This window comes from Dama dama, chromosome 11 (genome assembly GCF_033118175.1).
Source record: "Dama dama isolate Ldn47 chromosome 11, ASM3311817v1, whole genome shotgun sequence".
NCBI lineage: Eukaryota > Metazoa > Chordata > Mammalia > Artiodactyla > Cervidae > Dama > Dama dama.
The window spans coordinates 31,227,194-31,251,677 of NC_083691.1; the positions used below are offsets into that span (position 1 = coordinate 31,227,194).

Consider the following 24,484-nt stretch of genomic DNA (forward strand, 5'->3'; position numbering starts at 1 on the left):
AGTTAACCACTGTAGAGTTTTGTCCATTTACTAAATGGCCCCAGTTTGCAGTGCACTTTAGCTTCTGATTCTGCCTCTTATAGAACATATTTTGTCTTTTACTTGCGTCTCTCAAACATTTCATGACAGTAGCAACTGTCCCTACTTACAGCATATTGTAATAGCGTATAGACTGAAAAAGCAGTTAACTGAAATTGTTATGATTATCTTTAAAATCAGTAATTTCTGAAGGAGTTCTAAGTGATTCTCTTATGGTAATGTATAAAAACCTTTAACATCACATTTTCTTTGTATTTATTTTATTGACTTATTTATTTATTTGGTTGTGCTGGGTCTTAGTTGTGGCATGTGGGATCTAGTTCCTCAACCAGGGATCGAACTTGGGCTCCCCACATTAGGAGCACGGAGTCTTAGCCACTGGACAACCAGGGAAGTCCAGATTCTCTTTGACTCAAAGAACTTTTCTCATTTTCCCACTTACTTGTTATTATGTGGTCACATTCTAGATAGTATAAGTTTCTGAATAAGTGACCTTTGTAACATTGAGGTAGTATTTTATAGGGGAAATCTCACTCTACTATATAATATATTACTTCTGAAAAATATTATCATCTTACCTTCTGTTTTAATATATCCTGACTTCTTACCTTTCCTTCTTTAACCAGGATTACCTGAACTGGAATTAGAAGCAATTGATAACCAGTTTGGACAACCAGGAACTGGTGATCAGATTCCATGGGCAAATAATACAGTGACAGCTGTAAATCAGAATAAGCCAGAAGAGTGAGTAGTACCTTTTGTATATTATCAAGTAACAGATACCATCTTCTACAGCAAAGAACTGCTTTTCCCAAACTAGATTCCAGTTTGTGTTGGTGTTTTGTTTTGTAGATATTAATAGAAGGTGAAGGTTTAATGAAAAGAAAAGGATGGGGGAGGACACCAAATCAAACAGATTTATTTACTGCATGACTGCAAGACTAGTGTATATTTTAATTACCAAGAGATTAATATATTATGCAGCTTTATTTTTCATCTCTTACTTTGCATTGACTGATTGCCATAAAATTTCTGGTACTGGTAGATGAATTGGCCTCAGCACAACAACTCTATTGCTCTTGAGTTCTTAGTTGTATAATTATTTTGTCCAGCTTTTCTCTTCGTTTGGAGCAAGAATGCATAAGAAGAGAAGGTACTTTCTGCGTCTGCTTAGTATCCCCACTTGAGTAGAATCTGATTTCTTAATCCACACAGGTAGCTCTATTTCAGCACATACAGTGCATCTCATATGTAGCAACCAAAGGGTGACCAGGTAGCACTGAGTGTGAAGCCTTAATTATGAGCTCTCGCCTCGTTCACCTCCCCCAAAGAACCTTACAGAAGTAGTATTAGTGCTAGTGTAGTTTTCTATGTATCTTTAAGTGTTATGCATCAATTGATAGCAATTGGATTAGACTATGTATTTCCTACATGTAATCAACAATTTGTTGGTTAACACTGAGCATTTTTCTAGTTTGATTTCTTTTGTCATGTTATCAGCATGATTTGATCATCTTTGAAAGTTAAGTAATATATATAATATTTACTGTTTTCATTATGGTTCAATTATCAATAATTAATTGCACGTATAGAATATAAACAATAAGTGGTATAAATTTTGATTTAGATTAAATGATTTTTTTCTTTTTTTAGTTTTTGGTTAATTTTTATTTTCTACTTGTGTTAAAAATTATTTTCTCTTAACTACGTTTGGTTAATTTTTCAGGGTATTTCTGTAAGCTAACATGAAGAATGTGGGAACAAAGTTCAGTGATTGACAAAATAATGAAAAATATATTCAAGCTGCATACCGAATATTCATAAATTTCTGCACATTAAGTATAGAAAATTTCATTGCATAAGAATTGGTTTTAAAAAATCTTGGCAATTTCCTAGAACTAGATTTGCATATATGTGTATGTATATTTGTATTCTTAAGGTTGAATACTTATTTGCTATATCAGTCTTTATCTTTCTTATCTTTTGATTCGTCAGCCAGTGTATTAGTTCACAATTAGATGAACTTCTCTGTCCACCAACAACAGTCGAAGGAAGAAATGATGAGAAGGCCCTTCTTGAACAGCTGGTATCCTTCCTCAGTGGAAAAGATGAAACTGAGCTAGCTGAACTAGACAGAGCTTTGGGAATTGACAAACTTGTTCAGGTATTTACTATAGTTGGCACTTTTTAGATGATGCAGCCCTAAAAAGCTAAAAATTATTTTTAAGCAAGTCTTTTCCGTATGGCTCTCACTGTATGGTAGCTATTTTATAATTTACCCTTGTGAAAGTTATCCAAATATATAATAGTTAAATAATGGGCTTTTTAAACAAAAAGCCTGTCATAATAATTACCAAGTTGTAGCCTTTTACTATGGAACATAATCTTAGAAGCTCTCCCTAGAATAGAATCAGATTTTATATTATTACTTCTTATTTTAGGACTTAATTTATCCTTCATTCATGCTAGACTTCAGCCTATATGTTCCATGACATTCCAACTTCCAGGTTAGTATTTTTGAGACTTTGGAGTTAAAAAATTAATTTAGTGCATCATGACCAGCTTTTTTTTTAATGGATAGAATAATGTAGAATAAAGACTGTCAGAATGCAGAAAAAGGGAAAGTTTCATGTTTTATGTTTTATGAAACTCTTTGCAGTTACATAAACAAACAGTAGGTCACAATTTAAATTGTATTTCTTTCAATAAGTAGCAATCAAAAAGTTTGAAAGCCATAGCTCTATGGCATTCTGTTAGGTCAGCTATGAATTTTTTTTTCAAACAAGATAAAAGCATGAATTCTATATTTGACATAGAAAAATTAATCTCTCCTTTAGGAATCTACTTCTCATGATAATCTATTAAATTTAACATTTGTTGATTATTAGGCTTTGCAGTGAGGTTCTTTTCAAACTATTTAGCTCTATTTCATTAGGGCCTTCATTTTAACCATATTTTCATCTCTCTACTGAGATTTTAAACATCCCAGTTAATCTATTACTCCATTTCAGAAGCAACTTTCATAAGTGATTCCTTTAAGTATTAATAGCAAACTTCCGGAGTTCTTTGTATGATCTCATATCCAAAATTGTATAGAGAAGCATGTCATTCATTGGCAGAAATGTATTTGTAAAATGTTTTGGCTTATTTTCCAACAGGGAGGTGGATTAGATGTATTATCAGAGAGATTTCCACCACAGCAAGCAACACCACCATTGATGATGGAAGAAAGACCCAACCTTTATTCCCAGCCTTATTCTTCTCCTTCGCCTACTGCCAATCTCTCTAGTCCTTTCCAGGGCATGGTCAGGCAAAAACCTTCACTGGGGACTATGCCTGTTCAAGTAACACCTCCTCGAGGTGCTTTTTCACCTGGCATGGGCATGCAGCCCAGGCAAACACTAAACAGACCTCCAGCTGCACCCAACCAACTTAGACTTCAACTTCAACAACGATTGCAAGGACAACAGCAGGTGAGTACCCTTGTTCAACTGGTGATCCTTTTTAAAGGTATGTGCTAATAGCTCTATGTAACAAGACAGCCAAAATGCTATTGGATTGACCAAAAGGTTGGTGTGGGTTTTCCATGGGATGTTTTAGAAAAACTCAAATGAACTTTTTGGCCAACCCAGTGCACTAAAGGTGTTAAGTCTACTCTCAGACCCTTTATGACACAAAAAGTCATCCTTAGTCTGCTCTGATAAGAATAAGGGAGACTCATTCAATTAAAGACTGCTGGCTCATAACAAAGTCCTTTAACACCAAGAGTTTAAAAACAATTTACTTACATTTTTTGAGATAAATAATATTTAGGATGAACATCCCGTATAATTATTAAATTAATAAAATTGAAGCACAGCTTAATTTCTAAAGTAGAGCATAAAGAGATACTGCTGATAAATATTTTCTCTCATGACAAATAATATGCAGGTGTAATGACATAAATATTTAGGACTGTTTAAGCAGCAGTTACAGGGGTAATCATTAAGAATTAGAAACCCAAATGGTTAAAACTATCCTCTGGGAAACGGGACCAGGAATGTAGGTTGTTGCTTCTGTTGTTATTACTGTTTTGTATTTCTTTATCCAAATGTCTGTTTTGCTTTGGATTTTTAAAAAAGCATTTAAAAAAGGTCTCTGGAGCCTTAAACTAATAGAGGAAGGAAGAGGAAGAAGGAGGTAGGTAAATTTATTAGGCAGCCTGATAGAGTTAGCCTTGGTTTCAAGTCCTAGTTCTAACCTTACGTGAGGTGGGTCAGTAGTAAAATTATTTACCCTATTAAAGCCTATGACTTCTCTTTAAAAAGAATCTAATTCCTTTACCTCTTAGTTGGTTTGTGGATTAAATGAGATAACATTAATAGATGTTGTTTATTCTCTAAGTCATGTCCCACTCTTTTGCGACCCCATGGATCATAGCCCGCCAGGCTCCTCTGTCCTTGGGATTTTCCAGGCAAGAATACTGGAGTAGGTTGCCATTTCCTCCTCCAGGGTATCTTTCCCAACCCAAGGGTCAAACTCACGTCCCCTGCATCACAGGCAGCAGGTGGATTCTTTATCTCTGAGCCACCAGGGAAGCCATTAATAGATGTAGAGCTTGGATATAAAGCTCTTAACAGAGTGCCTGATATATTAAAAGAATATATAAAGGCAAGTTTAATTTTTAGAGATTTTTGTTTAATATCTATAAAAACTACACTCCCATGTAGGAGACTTCCAGCCATATTACTTTTTGAGTTACAGTGGAATTTTGATGAAAACGTGAGCTGCACTAATTTTGTGCTGCAGAATGGGGGAGTCAAGGGGTACTGGGGAAATGAACACATTTTCAGTAGGTTTCCCATATTTTGCTACATTTGCTTCTTTTTGTCTCCCTTCTCTACAAGGATGGTGTTTAAAAAAATAGTGCACATTTAATTTAATTTAGTACCTACTCACTATTATTATGAATTTATATCCAATAAATATAACAAATAATATAAAATGTGCTTCCATGCCACTTAAAAAGAGGAAGATGATGAAAGGGAGAAAGAGATGGCATAAAGTGAAAAACTTTTAATGGTAGACTAATAAGGAGTAATTTTTAAATGCTAGTGTGAAGTAAAAGACACAAAGGGAAATTAAGGGAAGAGAAGGAAAAAAAGAGAAACAAAGCGAGGGTATAGTATTAATAATATGTTCTGAATATTATTTTAAAATAAACTGCTTCTTGTTACAACTTATCAATCATCATTAGACAGCACAAGAATAAGAAATACTTACTAGCTCCCCTGTATTTAATTTTTCACAGAACATGTTTATGATGACTGTACCAGGTTCTGAGAGAAATGCAAAGAATAAAGAGATAGAGGCAATTTTCAGAGTTTATCATCAGCCTGGGGTATTCAAAACTTGGTCAGCCCTCTGTATCTTCAGGTTCCGCATCTGCAGATTAAACCAACTGTGGTTCAGAAAGAGGTTTTTTGTTTTTGTTTTTGTTTTAATTCTAGATGAGAAGCAAAACTTTGTGGCAGTAAAAACTGCTTGATAAAAGAATAAGCTTCCTTAAGGAAATCTTTGTTTTGGCAATAATTTACATGGTGACTGAATCAGGATTCTCAGCCTCATCACTGTTAGTGTTTTGAAACTGGATAATTCTTGTTAAGGGGGTGCTTCTGGTGCTCTGGGGGATATTTAGCAGCATCCCTTGCCTGTACCCACCAGATACTAAGAGCAGCCCCTCCCCAAGTTGTGATAACTGAAAATGTCTTCATGTATTGCCAACTCTCCTTTACGAGGCAGAAAACCCCCGGTTGAGAACCTCTTGACAAGATAATCATCTTTTAGGTTTACTGTAGGAGGACTTCTTACTGAGGCGTTAGGAAAAAAACTCCATTCAGACAAAGTGAAAGCAAGCCTGAATTGTGTGTGTATGCATGTACATGTGTGCATTTTATACACATAGGCTGGGTTTGTGCTTTTTCAGTGGCCACAAGCCCCACATACATCTCCTTTAGTAATACAACAAGCCTGTCAACGAGACCTTTATAGGCTTTTGAATTTGTGTTACCAGCTCTAACGATTATCAACCTCTCTCCTCCCAACTCCCTAACTAACAAAAATTAAGATTTCAGAGGAGATTAAGGACATGGTGATCCTTTTAGGAGAACTTCTTTGGAAGAAGTTGCTGGAAAATGGGTAAAATTTTAGTAATCAGAAAGAAGAGGCAGATTAGAGTGAAATTGTCGTACACAGCGTTAGGTTGTACACACAGATAGTCAAGGGGGGTGGGGAATAAGAGTATTTCTGAGGGTAGGAATACATCATTTTTCTTTAACAGAAAGTGCTCGTAGATTGCTGCTTTTAGAACAATTTCTTCTACTTCTAAAAATCACCTGTTTATTTTATAGGATTTTGATTTATTTTTCTAAGGTTGTTTTTTCATTTTTGTCACTTCTCATTTTCATTTGCATATTATCTCACAATGCACAGAATATATAAAGCTGTCAGTTTGGAATCCCAACTCCCACATTCCTGGCAGTGTTACTTTTCTTCACCTGTTTTCATTCCCTGTGTCTTCTGTTTTTAGACTTGCTGTTCCTTCTGCCTTGAGTTTACTACCCTCTTTGCCACCTGGCATTCTCATCTTTCAAGGTCCCATTGAGCTCACTCATGCTCTTGGTCCCTGCCTTCATGTCCTAGGCTAAGTTAGTTGCTGCCCCATGCTGCTTACATCTCTTTATATATTCAGGCTATAACTTGTGCATTGCACTGTTCTGTATTGACCTCTCTGCCACTCAACAGAGAATTCCCAGAAAATAGAAATTTACTCACTTTTGTAGGCTTCAAACTTTATTTAGTATCTTGCATTTACCAAGTTTTATGACAAATCTTTGTAAAACTAATGGTTAATTTAAACTTATGTCCAAGATCTGACATAAGTTTGAGTTTAAGAAGTATGTAGATTTTCATACTTTTAAGAGCCTCTTTGACTTTTAGAGCCATAATATTGGTTATCTTTATTTTTAACGTGATTCTGAATGTTTTATCCTATTCCACAGTGCCTGAAAGTTATAATTGTAATATTTATATTATATTGGGCTTCTCCCTCCAAGTCATTTTGTTTTCTAATCTAATTGGAGTCAAAAAATGAATGAAACTAGAGTTAAGAATTGAGCTTGTTAGAGATGAGAGATTTAATCACTATTCACAACTCTTTGGATTCTCTTATAAAACTTTGAGAGACTTTCTAGTTTATAAATAGTATATTAAAATTTATTAAATGTATTAAATATGAAGATATTAAAATATATTGATAGGTTGACTATTTTATAAGAAATTTATAAATCATAAAGTACTATTTCAACACAAAACAAGGTTGATATTATTGTTACTATTATCTCCCTAACCAGTTTATTCATATCAAATTATTGAGCAAATAATCCTTGAAGCAGTAGATTGTTTATCAGGAAATACCCTTTCTAAGGATGCTTGTTTTGTTACCTGCTAAAGTTAAGGCATACCTCTGATATGGAATCCTGAGCCTGATATAAACAGTATCTTTCAAACTAGTGTACCATAGAAGATTGTTCTAGGAAATAATAATAAATGGCTATATGTCAGAAAAAAAGGTTCATGATAAATGAATTGCATAGTTTATCCCCTTCTTGGAGCTCCACAATGTGCTTTAGCCAATTGAAGGCTCATAGAATTACTACACTAAAGAAATCTGTTTCACCTTGTGTAACCCATTATTTCCAATGCTTAATACAGCACAGCATGCTATTTTCCTGGCACATCTATTAATATCCTGCAGAACAATGTTCTTTAGAACACCAATTTGGGAAATGCTGGTCTAAAGTATAATTACTTCTTCTAGTTAAATAAATAGTCCATTTTCTCAGACCATTTGTTTCTTACATAATTCTCTCCAGCTAATGAAATCACATTGGATTTTTCCCAAATACGTGCCCATCAGACAGGTACCCTCCAAGTCAGAAGTACCTCAACTTTTCCATTCATCTTCCAGACCTTTACAGAGTGTTCCCTATGTATATGTACTTTTTTTACTCACAACCCTTTAAGACCAAGGCTGATGTTTCTTTTTTCTCCATTATTGCACGTGTCTGAAATAATTAAATATTAATGAGTTTTTAAAAGCATGATATAAAATAGATAACCAACAAGGACCTAGTGTATAGCACATGGAACTTGTTATGTGGCAGCCTGGATGTGAGGGGAGTTTGGGGGATATATTGGTATGGCTGAATCCCTTTACTATTCATGTAAAACTATCACAGCATTGTTAATTGACTGTCAGTTCAGTTCGGTCACTCAGTCGTGTCTGACTCTTTGCAGTCCCATGGACTGCAACACGCCAGGCCTTCTTGTCCATCACCAACTCCCGGAGCCTACTCAAACTCACATCCACCGTGTTGGTGATGCCATCCAACCATCACATCCTCTGTTGTCCCCTTCTCCTCCCGCCTTCAATCTTTCCCAGCATAAGGGTCTTTTCCAGTGAGTCGGTTCTTCACATCAGGTGACCAAAGTATTGGAGTTTCAGCTTCAGCATCAGTCCTACCAATGAATATTCAGGACTGATTTCCTTTAGGATGGACTGGTTAGATCTCCTTGCAGTCCAAGGGACTCTTAAGAGTCTTCTCCAACACCACAGTTCAAAAGCATCAATTCTTCGGTGCTCAGCTTTCTTTATAAGTCCAGCTCTCACATCCGTGCTTGACTACTGGAAAAACCATAGCTTTGACTAGATGGACCTTTTTTGGTAAAGTAATGTCTCTGCTTTTTACTATGCTGTCTAGGTTGGTCATAGCTTTTCTTCCAAGGAGCGAGCGTCTTTTAATTTCATGACTCCAGTCACCATCTGCAATGATTTTGGAGCCCCCCCCCAAAATTGACTATACCCCAATATAAGATAAAGAGTTTTAAAAATTACAAAAAGCATGATAAACATATTTGTGTGCATATATATGTATATAACACTGCAGAACACTAAATATGGCAGAGCATAAAAATAGAATACATGCACCTGTAATAAATGCATATAGGCATGTGTGCATGTACATACATGTATGTACTTGTATATATATTTACATTGTGTGTGTATTCTACTTTTAAATGCTCTGCCATATTTAGAGTTCTGTAGGCAGAAAGTATTTGATAAATGTTAGGAATTGCCACCTTTTGGCAAGTAAACGTGGGAAATAATCTTACTAAATCTGCAATACTAAAACCTCTTAATAATCAATAAGAAGTTTATGTTTCCCTAAAGGGCCATGCTATATGTTTGTGTGTAGAAGTTTATCTCGTTGTTCTATTTTTCTCTAGTTGATACACCAAAATCGGCAAGCTATCTTGAACCAATTTGCAGCAAATGCTCCTGTTGGCATCAATATGAGATCAGGCATGCAGCAGCAAATTACACCTCAGGTAATGTGAGAAAACCAGGCATTGTTACTACTTCTCTAACCCAAGTTGTGTTTCTTAGAGTGTTGACTTAGGTGTTTTTGAAATGGTCTGTGAACTCATCTCTTAATGATGTTTGTACTGTAGCTTTCTTTTAGAATGAATTTATAATCAGCTTGTGATACCCCCTACTGATATTTGATCTAAAGCTGAGGGTTCTTTGTTTCATTTTATTGTTATTGTTGTCATTGCTATTAGGTATCAGGTGACTAAGTAGAAAACTCTTATTGCTGTCCTGAATAGTATCAGTAATAAGAAGCCAAGGATATGAAACTGTGTGCACAGTACCTGAAACCTGATCAAAACCCAGTCACATTGCTTAGTTATCTTAACTGCCTTGTGTTCTCTGTTCAGTCTGAGCATCAGCATTTTCCAATTTTTGTTTTAACAATCCTGTGTGTGAGCTCATAGCCATTGAAAGTAAACATAAAAAGAACCAGGTAGCCTTCTAAGTGTGATACAGACTTTCATCCTTACTTCTGCACATTAATATTTTTGCTTCAACCACTTATTTTTTTTTTTTTTTTTTGGCTGCAGCATGCGGCTTGTGAGATCTTAGTTCTCTAGGGATTGAACTTGGGCCCACAGTAGTGAAAACACTTAGTCCCAGCCACTGGACCACCAGGGAATTCCCTCAACCACTTTTTTTTTTCCCCCAACCAAGAACGCAAAAATTGGGGAGATGAGGTATTTTAGAAAGGATTCAGACAAACTTTTCTCCATAAAATGGACCTAGTTGGATTGAGGGCAAATACTAACCAAAAGGATAAATATTGATAGAAGCTCCTGTTAAGCAGCAGATATTGGCGTCTCCATGGATCCAGACTTGGGTTTCTCTGCCTTAAAAGTCTCAGTGGTTAGTTCATGCAAGGGGAAATCGGTTATAAGGAAACAAGACCCCACTGTTGGAATTCACATAAAGACAACTTCTGTTAAGAAGTCATATGTCAGTTTCTTCCATATTGGGCTACTTCTGGTTGGCAAGTTTCATTTTTTATGAAGCAGTATGCTTTAATCAGCTCCTCGACCTGAATGGACATTTTCTGAGGAAGGCTTTGTTGATGTGCCATGTTGCTTTGCAAGTTAGCCCAAAAGGAGACTTCAAACTAATTTTACCACTTCTTTCATCATTCATAATATTATAGCTATTAAAACACTTACTCTAATGCCTGGAGCAGTCTCATACTACAACAATGCTATAAAATACCAGGGTTCATTTATTTCTGTGTATTATTTTGTTTCTAATTAATGATTTTCTTTTAAGTGATCATTTGTTTGGCCTTGGATCCTAGATTTCAGATTCTTCCTTTTCTAATGGTATTTGTAGGTTTGTCTAATTGTAAAGATAATGTACATTCATTATGGATAATTTGGAAAATACATAAAAGTATAATGAAGAAAATTGAAATCACCTATAATCACATTTTATTCACTTAAGTAAAGTGGAATAAATGATCTCCATGAGAAAAGAGAAAACTAATATTCTCCATACTAGAAATGTGGTGAATTTTGTGGAAATGAAAAGAAGTACCCTAGTAACCTAATGCCAGATAAGATATAAATCATCAAGCACATTTTCTCTCCTTTATGGTTTTCATGTTTCTCTTAACAGGTTTCATGGCCTATATTATAGTACTAATCAATATATGTTTTCTTTGACTTTTCTCAGTCGTGTTTGACTTTAATATGTAAAATGTACTTAATTCATTTTCTGTCCTGTGGATGTTATTTAAGAGGTTTTCTTCCTTTTCTGTTTTAGTTTGCCTTGTACACTGATAATTGCTACAATTCTGTTGCTCCAAGCTAGTAGGCTTTATCCTGTAAGCTTTCCAAGGTAGGAGTAATAATACTAATACTAATAAGGGAAGATTTTTTTTTCTCTCTTCTTTAGCCACCCCTGAATGCCCAGATGTTGGCACAGCGCCAGCGGGAGTTGTATAGTCAACAGCACCGACAGAGGCAGCTAATACAGCAGCAAAGAGCCATGCTCATGAGGCAACAAAGCTTTGGGAACAACCTCCCTCCCTCATCTGGACTGCCAGTTCAAATGGGGAACCCCCGTCTTCCTCAGGGTGCTCCGCAGCAATTCCCCTACCCACCAAACTATGGTACAAATCCAGGAACCCCGCCTGCCTCTACCAGCCCTTTTTCACAACTGGCAGCAAATCCCGAGGCGCCCTTGGCCAACCGCAGCAGCATGGTGAACAGAGGCATGACAGGAAACATGGGTGGGCAGTTTGGCACTGGAATCAATCCTCAGATGCAGCAGAACGTCTTCCAGTACCCAGGATCAGGTATGAGGATTTACACCTTTATGTTGTTTTTGTACATACAGTTGGCCCTCGGTAGCCATGGATTTCGTATCTGTGGATTCAACCAACCCCAGCAGAAAATATCCACCCCCACCAAAAAAAAAAATTCCAGAAAGCTCCTCAAAGCAAAACTTGAATTCCCTGCACCCCAGGAACTACTTACATCATATTTACATAGCATTTACATTTTATTAGGTATCAAAAGTGATCTAGAGATGATTTATGGAGGGATGTGCATGGGTTCTATTTCCCCATTTTATCTAAGGTACTTGAGCGTCTATGGATTTTGGTATCTATGAGGGTCCTGGGACCAATCCCCCAGGGATATGAAAGGAGGACTGTACCACATCAGACTCAGGTCTCTCTCCTCACATGTGTTTTCAGTTCACTGACATTGAGGCAGTGCTGAAGAGGAAAGATGCTGAGGGAGTTCCCTGGTGGCCTAGAGGTTAGGATTGGGGCTTTCACTGGCGTGGCCTGGATGACCTGAGATCCTACAAGGCACTGACACAGAGGTCAGGAAATCCAAGCTCTAGGCTTAGCCCTTGCTACCGAGTGGTTGAGTGGTTTGAGGCTTCTCTCTTCCATAACTAAGGACTGTCTGACACTAAAATTTTTAACATTTTGTCTGCAAAGCACATTTTTACTGTCTTACTTTCTCTCATGGATCCCTGTAAGAATGTAAGGAAAGTCCATGTCAGACAGTGGGTATAAATACATAGGCTCAAAATTTACATACAGATTTTTTATTATCTTGGAATTTTGTTTTTGATAGTTTACATAGGGATTGTCAGTCTTCACAGATTATCTCAGACCTCTCATTGGTGTCGCCACTTTTAGCTGCTTAGGTTGTAAGCTATTCCTCTGAAATATCAGGCAACTTTTTGGCTTCCAAAAGCTTTGTTCTTTTTTTAATTTTTTTATTTGCACTGTCTCTCTCCTGTTTCCTTTGTCCTGTTGTTGTTCAGTTGGTCAGTCGTGTCCGACTCTTTGCGACTCATGGACTGCAGCATGCCAGGTCTCCCTGTCCTTCATCTCCCAGAGCCTACTCAGACTTATGTCCATTGAGTCGGAGATGCCATCTAACCATCTCATCCTCTGCCATCCCCTTCTCCTCCTGCCTTCAATCTTTCCCAGCATCAGGGTCTTTTCAAACGAGTCAGCTCTTCGCATCAGTGGCCAAAGTACTGGAGTTTCAGCTTCAGAATCAGTCCTTCCAATGAATATTCAGGATTGATTTTCTTTAGGATTGACTTAATTTGCTCTCCTTTCAGTCCAGGGGACTCTCAAGAGTCTTCTCCAACACCACAATTCAAAAGCACTCCTTTGTCCTAGGTTGTGATATCTTTTTTGATTTTTCTATCACTTGGAGATTCTAATAAGTAGTGCCATTAAAACACATTTGATTAATCTATCAGGTTTAACTAAACTTTGATGCTAAATTAATGGCAAGTTTCTGTAAAAGATATAAGTTGAAATAAATCCATATATTTTAAAAATGAAAGAAAAAGTAAATTTTCGTCCTGCTTCAAAATGAATTTCAGTGAGAAGTCTGCTATTTGACTTGAATAAAATGTTGAAGCTCTATAGAGATTTTTTGCACATGGCAATATGCTTATCAACTTTGACAGCCAAATCAATTTAGACTTTTTATTCTGGTGGCAACAAGTGCTGAAATTCTTTTGACTGTTAAATTAAGTATCTGGGGAGACATGTGTCAAAGAGCATCAGAATTCACTAAGACGTTTTAATCAAAATTAAGCCACATCAGTTTCTTTGTCCTCAAGACAATGAAGTCATCTTTGGCTGGTTTATATCACTTACACTATATGTGTGGGTAAGAAAAGGATTATAAATCTGTATCTTAATTATAAGATTGTCTGTCTGAACAGGAGTGGCTTTCAGAAGAGTTGTATTTTCCTGTGTCTTTTTTTTTCTTTTCTTGTATCTTTTGATTTCTCTGTGCAAAGAATTTGACGCGGATCCTTCACCTAATTCTAGCCTACAGAAGTACTTCCTCCAGCATTAGAAGTCTTATGTAGTTAAGTCTTATGTAGTTTCCCCACTGCTCTCCCAAAATGACCACTTAGCCAAAACAGCAAATAGATTCTTAGTAGCATTTTTGATACTGATTGTAGAGCTTTAAATCAAAAGATGTATTTTATTCATTGGGGAAAAAATAACTATAGATAAGCCAAACATTAATAAATTCCCCAGTAAACTCTTTTTAAAAAATAAGGTATTTAACTGTACTTCTCAAAAAACTAAAAATAAAAATACCATGTGACCCAGCAGTTCCACTACTGGGTATCTATTATCTGGAAAAAAAGAAAACACTAATTTGAAAAGATACATGCACTCCAGTGTTCATAGCAACTTTATTTTCAATAGCCAAGATATTGAAACAACCTAAATTTCCATCAATAAATGAATGGATGAAGAGGACATGGTATATGTATACAGTGGAATACTACTAGGCCATAAAAAATATAATGAAATTTTACCATTTGCAACATGAATGGGTTTGGGAGGATATTTTGCTAAGTGGAATAAGTCAGACAGAGAAAGACAAATATTGTGTGATATATCAATTACATGTGGAATCTAAAAAAATAAAACAAATTAGTGAATATAATAAGAACAACAATGACAAAACCAGATATATATGTAGAAACCATTAGTGGTTACCAGTGGGGAGAAGGAAGGAGGAAGGGGCAAGTTAGGGGCAAGGCAAAAGCTACTATGTATAAAATAAGACAAGGATATCTTGTACATCACAGGGAATTTAGTCAATATTTTATCATGATTATAAATATATAACCTTTTAAAATTGTGAATCCTGTGTTGTACACCTGAAACTTATGTAGTATTATACAACTATACTTCAATTAAAAATTAACTAATTAAACAAAACAGTAGTTCTGTAAATTTTCAGTTATGTTCTTTAATGCTTCATCTCTGGAAAGCCAAGAAAGGAGGACTTCTATCCTGCTCCTGTTTCTTTTTTTAAAAAATATTTATTTGGCTGCACTGGGTCTTAGTTACAGCATGCAGGATCTAGTTCCCTGGCTAGGGATCAAACCCAGGGCCCCTGAAGTGGGTGCACAGAGTCTTAGCTGCCGGGCCACCAGGGAAGTCCCTTGCTCCTATTTCTTGACAAAGCCACCTGGAAAGGTGGTGATCCAAAACGCCTTTTCCTTTGAAGCTGACACGATTTCCCTCAGGGTTGTGGATTGTGTCTTTGATCTCTTGCAAATTGTATATAGAACACAGTGATCGAGATAATGAGTGGGTGAACTTCCTTCTTCTCCAGGCAGTGTAACCAGATGTGTTCTACCCATTGTAAGTGCTCTATCTGGTACCTGGATTTTTCTTCCAGTCAACTTTTGATTGACAAAAAATGCTTTTCACAAAATAAGATTTAAAACAAAAATAGTATTTGTACTACAAACAAACCCCAGAAGCTAGGTACAGTGGAGAGAGTAACAGTTTGTTTGATCCATTTGCATTTTGAAATGAAATGGCAGAGCTTTCAGGTCTTCCATGGAAAAAACAAAAGCACAGAGGAAAAGTTTTTTTATTTTTCTGGAGAGCATAAAAACATTTAAAGGTACAATATTTTAAATATTTTCTATTGCTCTAAGTTATAAACTTTCTCTAAGGTGATTAGCAAGCTGGTAGAAAGCTTCAAGACCAGGTTTTATGTTGGTATAAGTTCAAGTTCTGGAGAAATTTTAACCCTTTCAAATCAAGCCTTCTCCAAAAACAGAAAAACAAAAACCACATGTTTTTCTAAATAAAGTTTTATTGGAACACAGCCATGCTCATTAGTTTACATATTGTCTGTAGCTGACTTCATACATTAGAGTTAAGTAGTTCTTACAGAAATGTTATGACCTGCAAAACTGAAAATCTTTACTCTGTGAGCCCTTTGCAGAAAAAGTTTGCAGACCCCTGTGTTAATCAATGATAGTAAAACCAAAGGATGAATAAATTAGTTTTGCTTTAGTCCTTTGTCTTGGCATCTTTCAACTTAATGTTTATTGTTGTTTAGTTGCTAAGTCATGCCTGACTCTTTTGCGACCCCATGAATTGTAGCCTGCCAGGCTCCTCTGTCCATGGGATTTCCCAGGCAAGAATGGGTTGCCGTTTCCTTCTCCAGGGAATCTTCCTGACCCAGGGACAAACCCATGTCTCCTGCATTGACAGGCACGTTCTTTACAACTGAGCCACAAGGGAATCCCACAGCCTAATATAGGCCCAGCGTAAATGAAGGAACGCAGGTGATAATAATGACAGAGCATACTTTCTTTTATTTCTGAAAACAGAAAATTTTTCTAGACTATTGTGCCATAAGGATGAGTACATAAGAACAGGATTAGAAATTTAAAATTTATTGTCTACTGTGGTAATATCCAAAGGGAATATAAGGGAAATTTAAAAAGAAACTTTTGTACCTATTTCATGGATTCTTTAGAGCCAATCCAGAGCTCCCTTTTCTGTGAACTATAGTAAACGTGCTACTTGCACTCACTCCTAGTGACCTCATCTACTCCTGTGACTTCAGTGACTTCTTTATGCCAATGACTGTATCTCTAAACCAAATCCCTCAGCTCATGTGTACTGCTGCCTGCTGGACAGACATACTTGAAATTTCCACCAGGACCCAAACTTGACCAGAGCTAGATGCATCAGCTCCATTTCCCCTTCACTCCATGTCCCCATGTTCCACCTTAACAAAACTCTCAAGTTTCAAGAAAGAATACATACCTTGCTCTCTCTTCTAGACCTTTGTGTATCTTCTCTGTAAAACATCCTTCCCTCACCTGTTCCTCCCTCCCCTCAGAGGTATCTCCTCTAGGAAACCCTCCCTGACACTCCCAATCATAAGCTTTCACCACCCTGTCTTATAGCCACTTGTTTATCAGCTGCCTTTGTTTTTAAACAGCTCACACTTCCTTGAGTGAGCTAAGTGTGACCTTTGAAATCTTGGTTTCTCAGGTGCTTAGCACAGTGGTCTGGTGGGGAAAGCAGATGCTCAGTGAGTCTTCCAAGGGAAAAATAAATCCTAATTCTAGTTGCTGCTGCCAGATGGCTGTGGTGCTGTTTACGCTCCAGCAGGGAGACTTAACACAATCAAAGATAGAATTGTAGAATTTTTAAACTAGAAGGAACAAGATGTCTGGTCCAGGAAATCCACAGTCCAGTGTAGTAACAGAACTGGGACCAGAACTCTACCCCTCCAATTTTATTATTCACTGGACTGGTTCTTTCTACTAAAACTAGGTCATCTGATAAGGAAAACATGGGCAGTTAGAATGTGAAATGAGGCCAGAAAAAAAAAAAATGTCAAAAAGCTTGCTAATGTACTTAGTCTTATTTATTGTTTATCTTTGATCCCACAGAATAATATTCACAATATGTTAAGCATCTCTCCCCTCACATATATATTTTTTTCCTGGAATTATTTTATCATAAATAAAATTAAAAATGCATCAGGAAAAGATAAGTATTTTTTAAGGATCGTAACTAGAATAGTTAAAATTTAAAATGTAGAATTAATCAGACAGTCAATATAAAGATGAAGACGATGGGTGTGAAAAACCCACCCTCTAGAGTCATAAATGAAAAGAATAATTCTCTATATATTCTAAGTCAAGAATTATTTACCAGAGATTAAATTATATCTAGAAGAAGCAACAAGGAAAAAATATGTAGCTTTATTTATATAAATTTTACCAAGAAGACAAGTAGCTAAACATTTAGTGAAAGAAAAAATTCAGAAAGTCCAAAGTTGACTAAACTTTTACAGAAAATTTAAAACTTTTTTTTAATTGTAGCCTCTAAAAAGCAACAGTGAATAAAGTAACTACATCTCTGGCCAGATTAACCAAACAAAGAGAGAAGTCTTTGTATTAATAATGACAGAACACAAAATATTATACAGGAACCTATAATTATGTTTACAAGGAGACATTTAAGGGCATAGAAACATACTTATGGTATAATGATAAGGGAAAGAAGCAGTCCACAAAGTTATGCAAGACTTCATAGAGGAAGATTTGATTGAATTATACTAAATTATGGGTAATCACATTATGATATTCTTTTTTCCTGCACCTTTATAACTTTCTCTACCTCATTAGTATTTAACTATGAAATATTTGGTCAGGAAAAAAGGAAAAAAGCACAAAGTGCTAATGTAACAGAAAACATAAGAAGCAGCTCGTTTTTTCTTTTTTAAATTGTTGTCAGCTTCGACTTTTGGTCATGGAGTAATAGGGATGAGATTTACTCTTCCCTCTGAAACAAACCAAAAATTTAACAATAGTTGTAGAAATTGTCCAGACTCTGCTGTAGGAAGGGGAGATCCAACAGAAGCCAGTCGTTTCCCATAGTTGAGGTAGTGGCATTTAGAGTCTGGGAAAGCCAAGGCAGCTAGAGTAAAACAGTACCCCAGAGAAGAGAGCCACAAAGAGAGAGAACCATGGGGATGTACAGATGATCCTGCTCAGGTCTTAAGTTGAGAACTGATCAGTGTTGGTGTGTGTGTACACAAATCAAGGCCAGGGAAGACCACCCAAAAAGAACTGAAGGAACATCTTCAGAGTTCACACAGGGCCAGTTCCTCTTTCCACCAACCAGAATAGAAAACCTCAAAATTCATGACTGTCAAATAAAATACTCAGAAATGTTTGTACCTCAGTAGCAGGGCAAAATAAGCACCAGACTAAACTTTGCTCTTATCGCTTTAGGCCCAGTACCCAAAAGAATTAAAACTGTTACCATGTAACCTACCCATGGCCCAGACAAAGTTAAAAAATTTAAGTTTAAAGGATTTTTTTAAATCTAGCACCTACCAAGGCAAAATTCACAAACCCTGGAAGCTGATTTTTTTTTTTTAAATTATCAGGCGTGCAAAGATACAGGAAAATGAAACCAATAACAAGAAGAAAAATTAGTCATCAAAACCAATCCAGAAATTACACAGGTGACAGAATTAAAAGTTATAAATTATACATTCTGTATGTTCATGAATCTAGAGGAAGTCTTAAATGTGTTAACTAAAGGTATGAAACATATAAATAAAACCAAAATCAAACTTCTAGAGATAAAAACTACAGTGTGTGAGATGAAAAATATACTGGACAGGATAGCAGCAGATAGACATTATAAAAGAAAAAGTTAGTGAACTTGAAGATATAACAATGGAAAACTATACATAGTGAAATCAGAGAGGAAAAAAAATTGAAAAGATAATAATTTGCTCTAAATTGATCTTATAATTACACTATCTTTATCTGAATATCAACATGCTTTTTTGAGAAACTGACAAGCTTCTGCTAAAATTTATGTGGAAATGTAAAGGACCTAGAGTAGCCAAGACAGTTTTACAAATTCAGAACAAAGTTGGATGACTACCAGTTTCAAAAGTTATTATAAAGATACAACAATCAAGACAGTGTAGTATTAGAACGAGTATAGACATACAGATCAGAAGAAGAAGAGGGCTGCAGAGGGTGAGATGGTTAGATCACATTACTGACTCAATGGACATGAATTTGAGAACACTTCGGGAGTTAGTGAAGGACAGGGAAGCCTGGTGTGCTGCAGTCCATGGGGTCACAAAGAGCTGTACACGACTTAGCGACTGAACAACAAGAAACATATAGATTACTATAACAGAATAAAAAGTCCAGTTATAAACCTTTACTTTTATGGTCAGTTGATTTTCAACAGTTATATCAGTGGCTGCTAATGAACACTATCCTGAATAAAAAAGGAACAAACTACTGATTGATGCCACAGAATGGTTGAACCTCAGAAACATTAATACTGAGTGAAAGATGCCAGGTATAAAAGACCTCAGGTATATGAATGGTTTCCAGTGAAAGGCAAATCTGTAGGGACAGAAAGCAGATCAGTAGTTGCCTGAGGCTAGAGGTGGGTATGGGCATTCACCACAAACAAGCACAGGGAAACTTAAGATGTGATAAAAATGTCTAAGCTGGATGGTGGTGATGGTTGTACAACTCTATAATTTTACTAAAACTCATTGACTTATGCAATTCAATAGGTGAATTTGATGCTATATAGATTGTGTATGTGTGTGCTTAGCCACTCAGTCTTGTCCAACTCTTTGCAACCCCATGGACTGTAACCTGCCAGGCTCCTCTGTCTATGGGGATTCCCTAAGCAAGAATACTAGAATGGGTTGCCATGCCTTCCTCCAGGGGATCTTCCCAACCCAGGGATCGAACCCAGGTCTCCCACATTGCAGGTGGATTCTTTACCAACTGAGCCACCAGGGAGGCCCAAGAAGACTGGAGTGGGTAGCCTATCCCTTCTCCAGGGGATCATCCCAACCCAGGAATCGAACCGGGGTCTCCTGCATTGCAGGCAGATTCTTTACCAGCTGAGCTACCAGGAAAGCCCACTAAATCGATTACATCTCAGTAAAGCTTGGGGAAAAACAAAAAGAGGGAAGGGAAGAAGAGCCCATAAAGACAACTGAGGAGAAGGAGATAACAAAACTTTCTCACTTTTCATTTCATACATGGGTTTTTCTTACCTTTTTCCTCTTCAACTTATTTTTTAAGCTTTTAAAATATTTTTTTATTGATATATAATTGACATAGCATTGTATTAGTTTCAGGTGTACAACATGATGATTTGATATTTATGTGTGTTGCAAAATGATCACCACAGTAAGTCCAGTTAACATCCATTACTGTACATAGTTACAGATTTTTTTCTCATGATGAAAACTTCCAAGATCCACTCTCCTAGCTACTTTCAGATATACATTACAGTATTATTAACTATAGTCACTATACTATACGTTACATCCCCAGGACTTAGTCATTTTTTTCTTCCAGTTCGAGATATAAGTGATACAGAACACTGTGAGTTTAAGGTGTACAGCGTAATGATTTGACTTACATATGTCATGAGATGTTTATCAAAATTTAGTGAACATCTGCCATAGCCTTTCTACTTACTTTTTATTACAAAAGAAATCTTTTATGTGTGCTCAGATTTGTTTCTGATGCTTAAAAATTCATGTAGTCAGAAAAGAACAGAAAAGAAAATCATGTGTAATCATGGTACCCAGATCAATATCTTAGTGAATGGAAATGTTCTTCCAAGTCTCTTTTACGTGTGTATTTATCTTGTTTGTACTAAAATTTCTGTTTTGTTCTTGAGAGACTAAAATCTTTCCCATACTCTGTTGAACAGGCTGTTTCTACCTATGTTATGACAGATCCTTCTGGATTGTTGTTTATGGTGTTGATAAATGTATAGTGTATTCACGTAAATTAATTTGTGTCAATTTGTAGGAATGGTTCCCCAAGGTGAGGCCAGCTTTGCTCCATCTCTAAGCCCTGGGAGCTCCATGGTGCCGATGCCAATCCCTCCTCCTCAGAGCTCCCTGCTTCAGCAGACTCCGCCCACTTCTGGCTACCAGTCACCAGACATGAAGGCCTGGCAGCAAGGAGCAATGGGAAACAACAAGTAAGGGGGCAGCTTTTGTATATAAGCATCCTGATACTCACAGCATGTAAGAACAGATACACCTTCAAAATCCAAATAGAAGCTATAATAAGCTAATAAGTTTCTATCCATTTGCAGTTTGAAAGAACTGAATTTTATGTTGAAAAATAGCATCTTTTAAGTCCTTTAAGTTTAAAGTAAATTTTAAGCAAATATGTATGTTTTTAGTACAGAAAACTACTGTAGTGGCCCCAGACCTTTTTGTCCCACTTTCCAGTGCATCTAAAGAATGCACTCAACTCCTGTGAGAAACAGAGCTTCCCTGGGACAGAGGTAGGAGTGAGTACTTTTTAAAAAATCAGTCTTTGTAAAAACCCTTAAAATCTAAAGCAAGAATGGCAAAATGTTAGAGTTCACTAGAGCTGAATAGTGGGCACGTGAGTTTCACTCTTGGTATGTTTGAAAGATTTCATAGCAACAGCAAAGGTTTTAAGTCTTCTAAGGTCATTCTGCCTTATCTGGCTTTTTGAATCTCTAGATTTTCAGTGGCCTCATTTTACCCATTTTACTTAGAATTATCTTACTAAAGTCATTTTCCTCCCAAATTGTGTCTGCTAAACTTTTCACACATCACTTGAGTTTTATAAGGGTTTTAATTTGGGTGTGTCTTGGGTTCTAAATGACAGGGAAGCCGTTTGATCTGACAACATAATAAGTAAGGTAATTAATGTTGAAAACTTAAGACCATATTCTCTCAAAGTTCATTAAAAGGTGAGGGAGGAAACTTCCTGTTAGAGAACTGTGTAGCTCTCTGTGAGGACTGGTGTCAGCTAGGTAGAAATAGAACTGTCTGTGTGATGTGCAAGAACTTAGTCTCCTAGGATGTTCTAATCCCAGCTTCTTGAACTCACTTTAGGTTCCATGGCCCATCATTATAATTACTCCCTAACAGGCATTCTCAGCCCTCTTGCCCAGCTCTCCCTCCGTTGCAGTTATGCCTAGCAAAATGTTCCCTAACGGAATCTAACTAAACGCTTGCTCCATACCTACGCCTGATTGTTTAAATGTGCCTTGAGGAAAAAAAATGCAGTAATGGTGACAGATCTGCTCACCTTCGCAGTTAAATTCCTTATTGAATATGTCAGGCTTTCATCCCAATCATTCCACCCAAAGTATTCTTATCAAAGTCCCTACTGTCCTTTACAGTGCCAAATGCAGTGAGCGTTGATAGCACTTGACATATTCACACACTTACTCTTTCTTGAAGCTCTTTCTTCATTTGGTTTGTGGAACAGCTTTCTCTCTTGAGAAAGGTGACTCTCCTCCTAACTCTCAGTCTCTTCTGCTGGCTCTTCCTCATCTTTCGGACCTCTGTTTTAGGGCCTCAGAGCTCATTCTAGGACCTCTTCCTCATATCTACTTCCTCCCTTGATTATATCTTCCAATCTTACTGATAGTGCATACCTATCTCTATGTTTATGATTCCCAGATTTAGGACTCTAGCCCAGATTTCTGTCCTAAACACCATGCCATATATACAGCAGCCTAATGGACACCTCCACTTACAAGTCTAATAGACATCTCAAACTTAATGTGACAATAACTAAAGTAATATTCTTCTCCAAACCTGCTCGACTCATACTTTTTTCACATCTCAGTAAACAGCTCCATTCTTCCAGATATTTAGAAGAAAACCTTTTTTCTTTCTCTCACATTCCACATCCATCAGCAAATCACATCCATCAGCAAATCACATCAGCTTCTTAGCAGCTCTCACTCCTTACCTGTCCCACTTGTACACTTTAGCGCAAGCCAGCATCATCCTTTTTCTGGACCAGTGCAGTGACCTCCTGTCTTCCTGCTTCCACCCTTGCTCCACTACAGTTTCGTCTGCACATTGTGATGCTTTTAAAACATGAGGCAAGATAACAGTCCTTTACTCAAAACATGCCAGCTTATTCAACATACAACACAGGGCCTGTGACACCCTGCATAATCTTGCTCCTGGGTACCTCTCTGGCCTCATCTGTATTCTCATCATTACTCTGCTGTAGTGGCTTCTATTTATTCTTCTGTTCCTCAGATATGCCAAGTACATTGCATACTCAGGCCTTTGCATTTTTAAATCCCTCTGCTGGAATCTTCTTCTCTCAGTAGCCACATGGTTTTCTCTCTCATGCTTCAAGTCTCACCTTATTAGACATAGATACTGAATGTCACCATTTTAGACTTCCCTTACCATCATTTCTAAACGCCATTTCCCACTCTTTGGTCCCTCCATTTCCTTCTTTATATCTCTTTATTATGCTTAACATCTGACATATTGTGTATTAGTCTCTTTATGGTATGTCTCCTCCAACTGAACTATAAATCTCAGAAGAGCAAGGACTTTGTTTCTGTTTACTTCTGTGTGCCCATCCTTTAAGACACATGAGCACTTAATATACATCCGTTGAAGAAATGAGTGCAGAGATTCCCTGTTCCTCAATCATATTTTGGGTTCACATTCAAATACAGACTTGAGTTTTTGTTGTACTTTAGCTGTTTCTGTGAACTTTGACTTTCTCAAATCATTTGAGAAAGAAAATAGTTATCACTTTTCAAACATTCATACTTGCTTATTTAGTTCATGTATAAAAGCTTATTAGTCAACACAGGCAGCATATAGTTTGTGATCACTCACTGTCTCTTTTGCATAGTGCAAGATACCACAAGAAACCGGGGAAAACTGCCCTTGTTGTCCGTTTACCTAGAGTGTAGTAACGGGAGTAGGTCAGAGAGAAATAAAACATGAAACAAAAACTCACTAAGCAGAATGATGTGATACAGTTTGGAGACAGTATAACTAACATGAGTCTTTTTATCTCTGGTGGCAAGAGAAACAAAGGGTTAAACAAACCTATTTGTCCAGGCACTAGGGCAGTGTTTCCCTGTAACTCTAGTTAGAAAGGAGAGTCTCAGGCCTTATTAGCATTTTAAAGGCAAAGGCCTGTGGTTTAACCCTTTGTTTCTCAAACTTATTTGACCCGGAACACTCCTCCCTGTTTGTTAACACCTGTAATATCTATGGCACTTACTTTAGCCTGACTTTGTCATCTCTCCCCTCACCGCCCCCCCCCCGCCCCCCACAATTTAGGGGCTACCAAATACCTGGTGCTAGCTTAAGGAAACTG

General features: G+C 36.9%; 1 protein-coding gene across 11 annotated transcripts in view; it reads left to right on the forward strand.

Annotated features, from left to right (window-relative positions):
• The window catches only part of NCOA1 (nuclear receptor coactivator 1), a 205,941-nt gene that overhangs the window by 168,105 nt on the left and 13,352 nt on the right, over nucleotides 1–24,484 (forward strand). For all 11 annotated transcript variants that reach the window (XM_061154920.1, XM_061154918.1, XM_061154921.1 and 8 more), the window contains 6 exons: nucleotides 666–783; nucleotides 2,035–2,203; nucleotides 3,198–3,512; nucleotides 9,367–9,468; nucleotides 11,396–11,798; nucleotides 21,158–21,332. In XM_061154920.1, coding sequence (XP_061010903.1) covers nucleotides 666–783; nucleotides 2,035–2,203; nucleotides 3,198–3,512; nucleotides 9,367–9,468; nucleotides 11,396–11,798; nucleotides 21,158–21,332 — 1,282 coding nt within the window. The remainder of the gene's footprint in view (nucleotides 1–665; nucleotides 784–2,034; nucleotides 2,204–3,197; nucleotides 3,513–9,366; nucleotides 9,469–11,395; nucleotides 11,799–21,157; nucleotides 21,333–24,484) is intronic.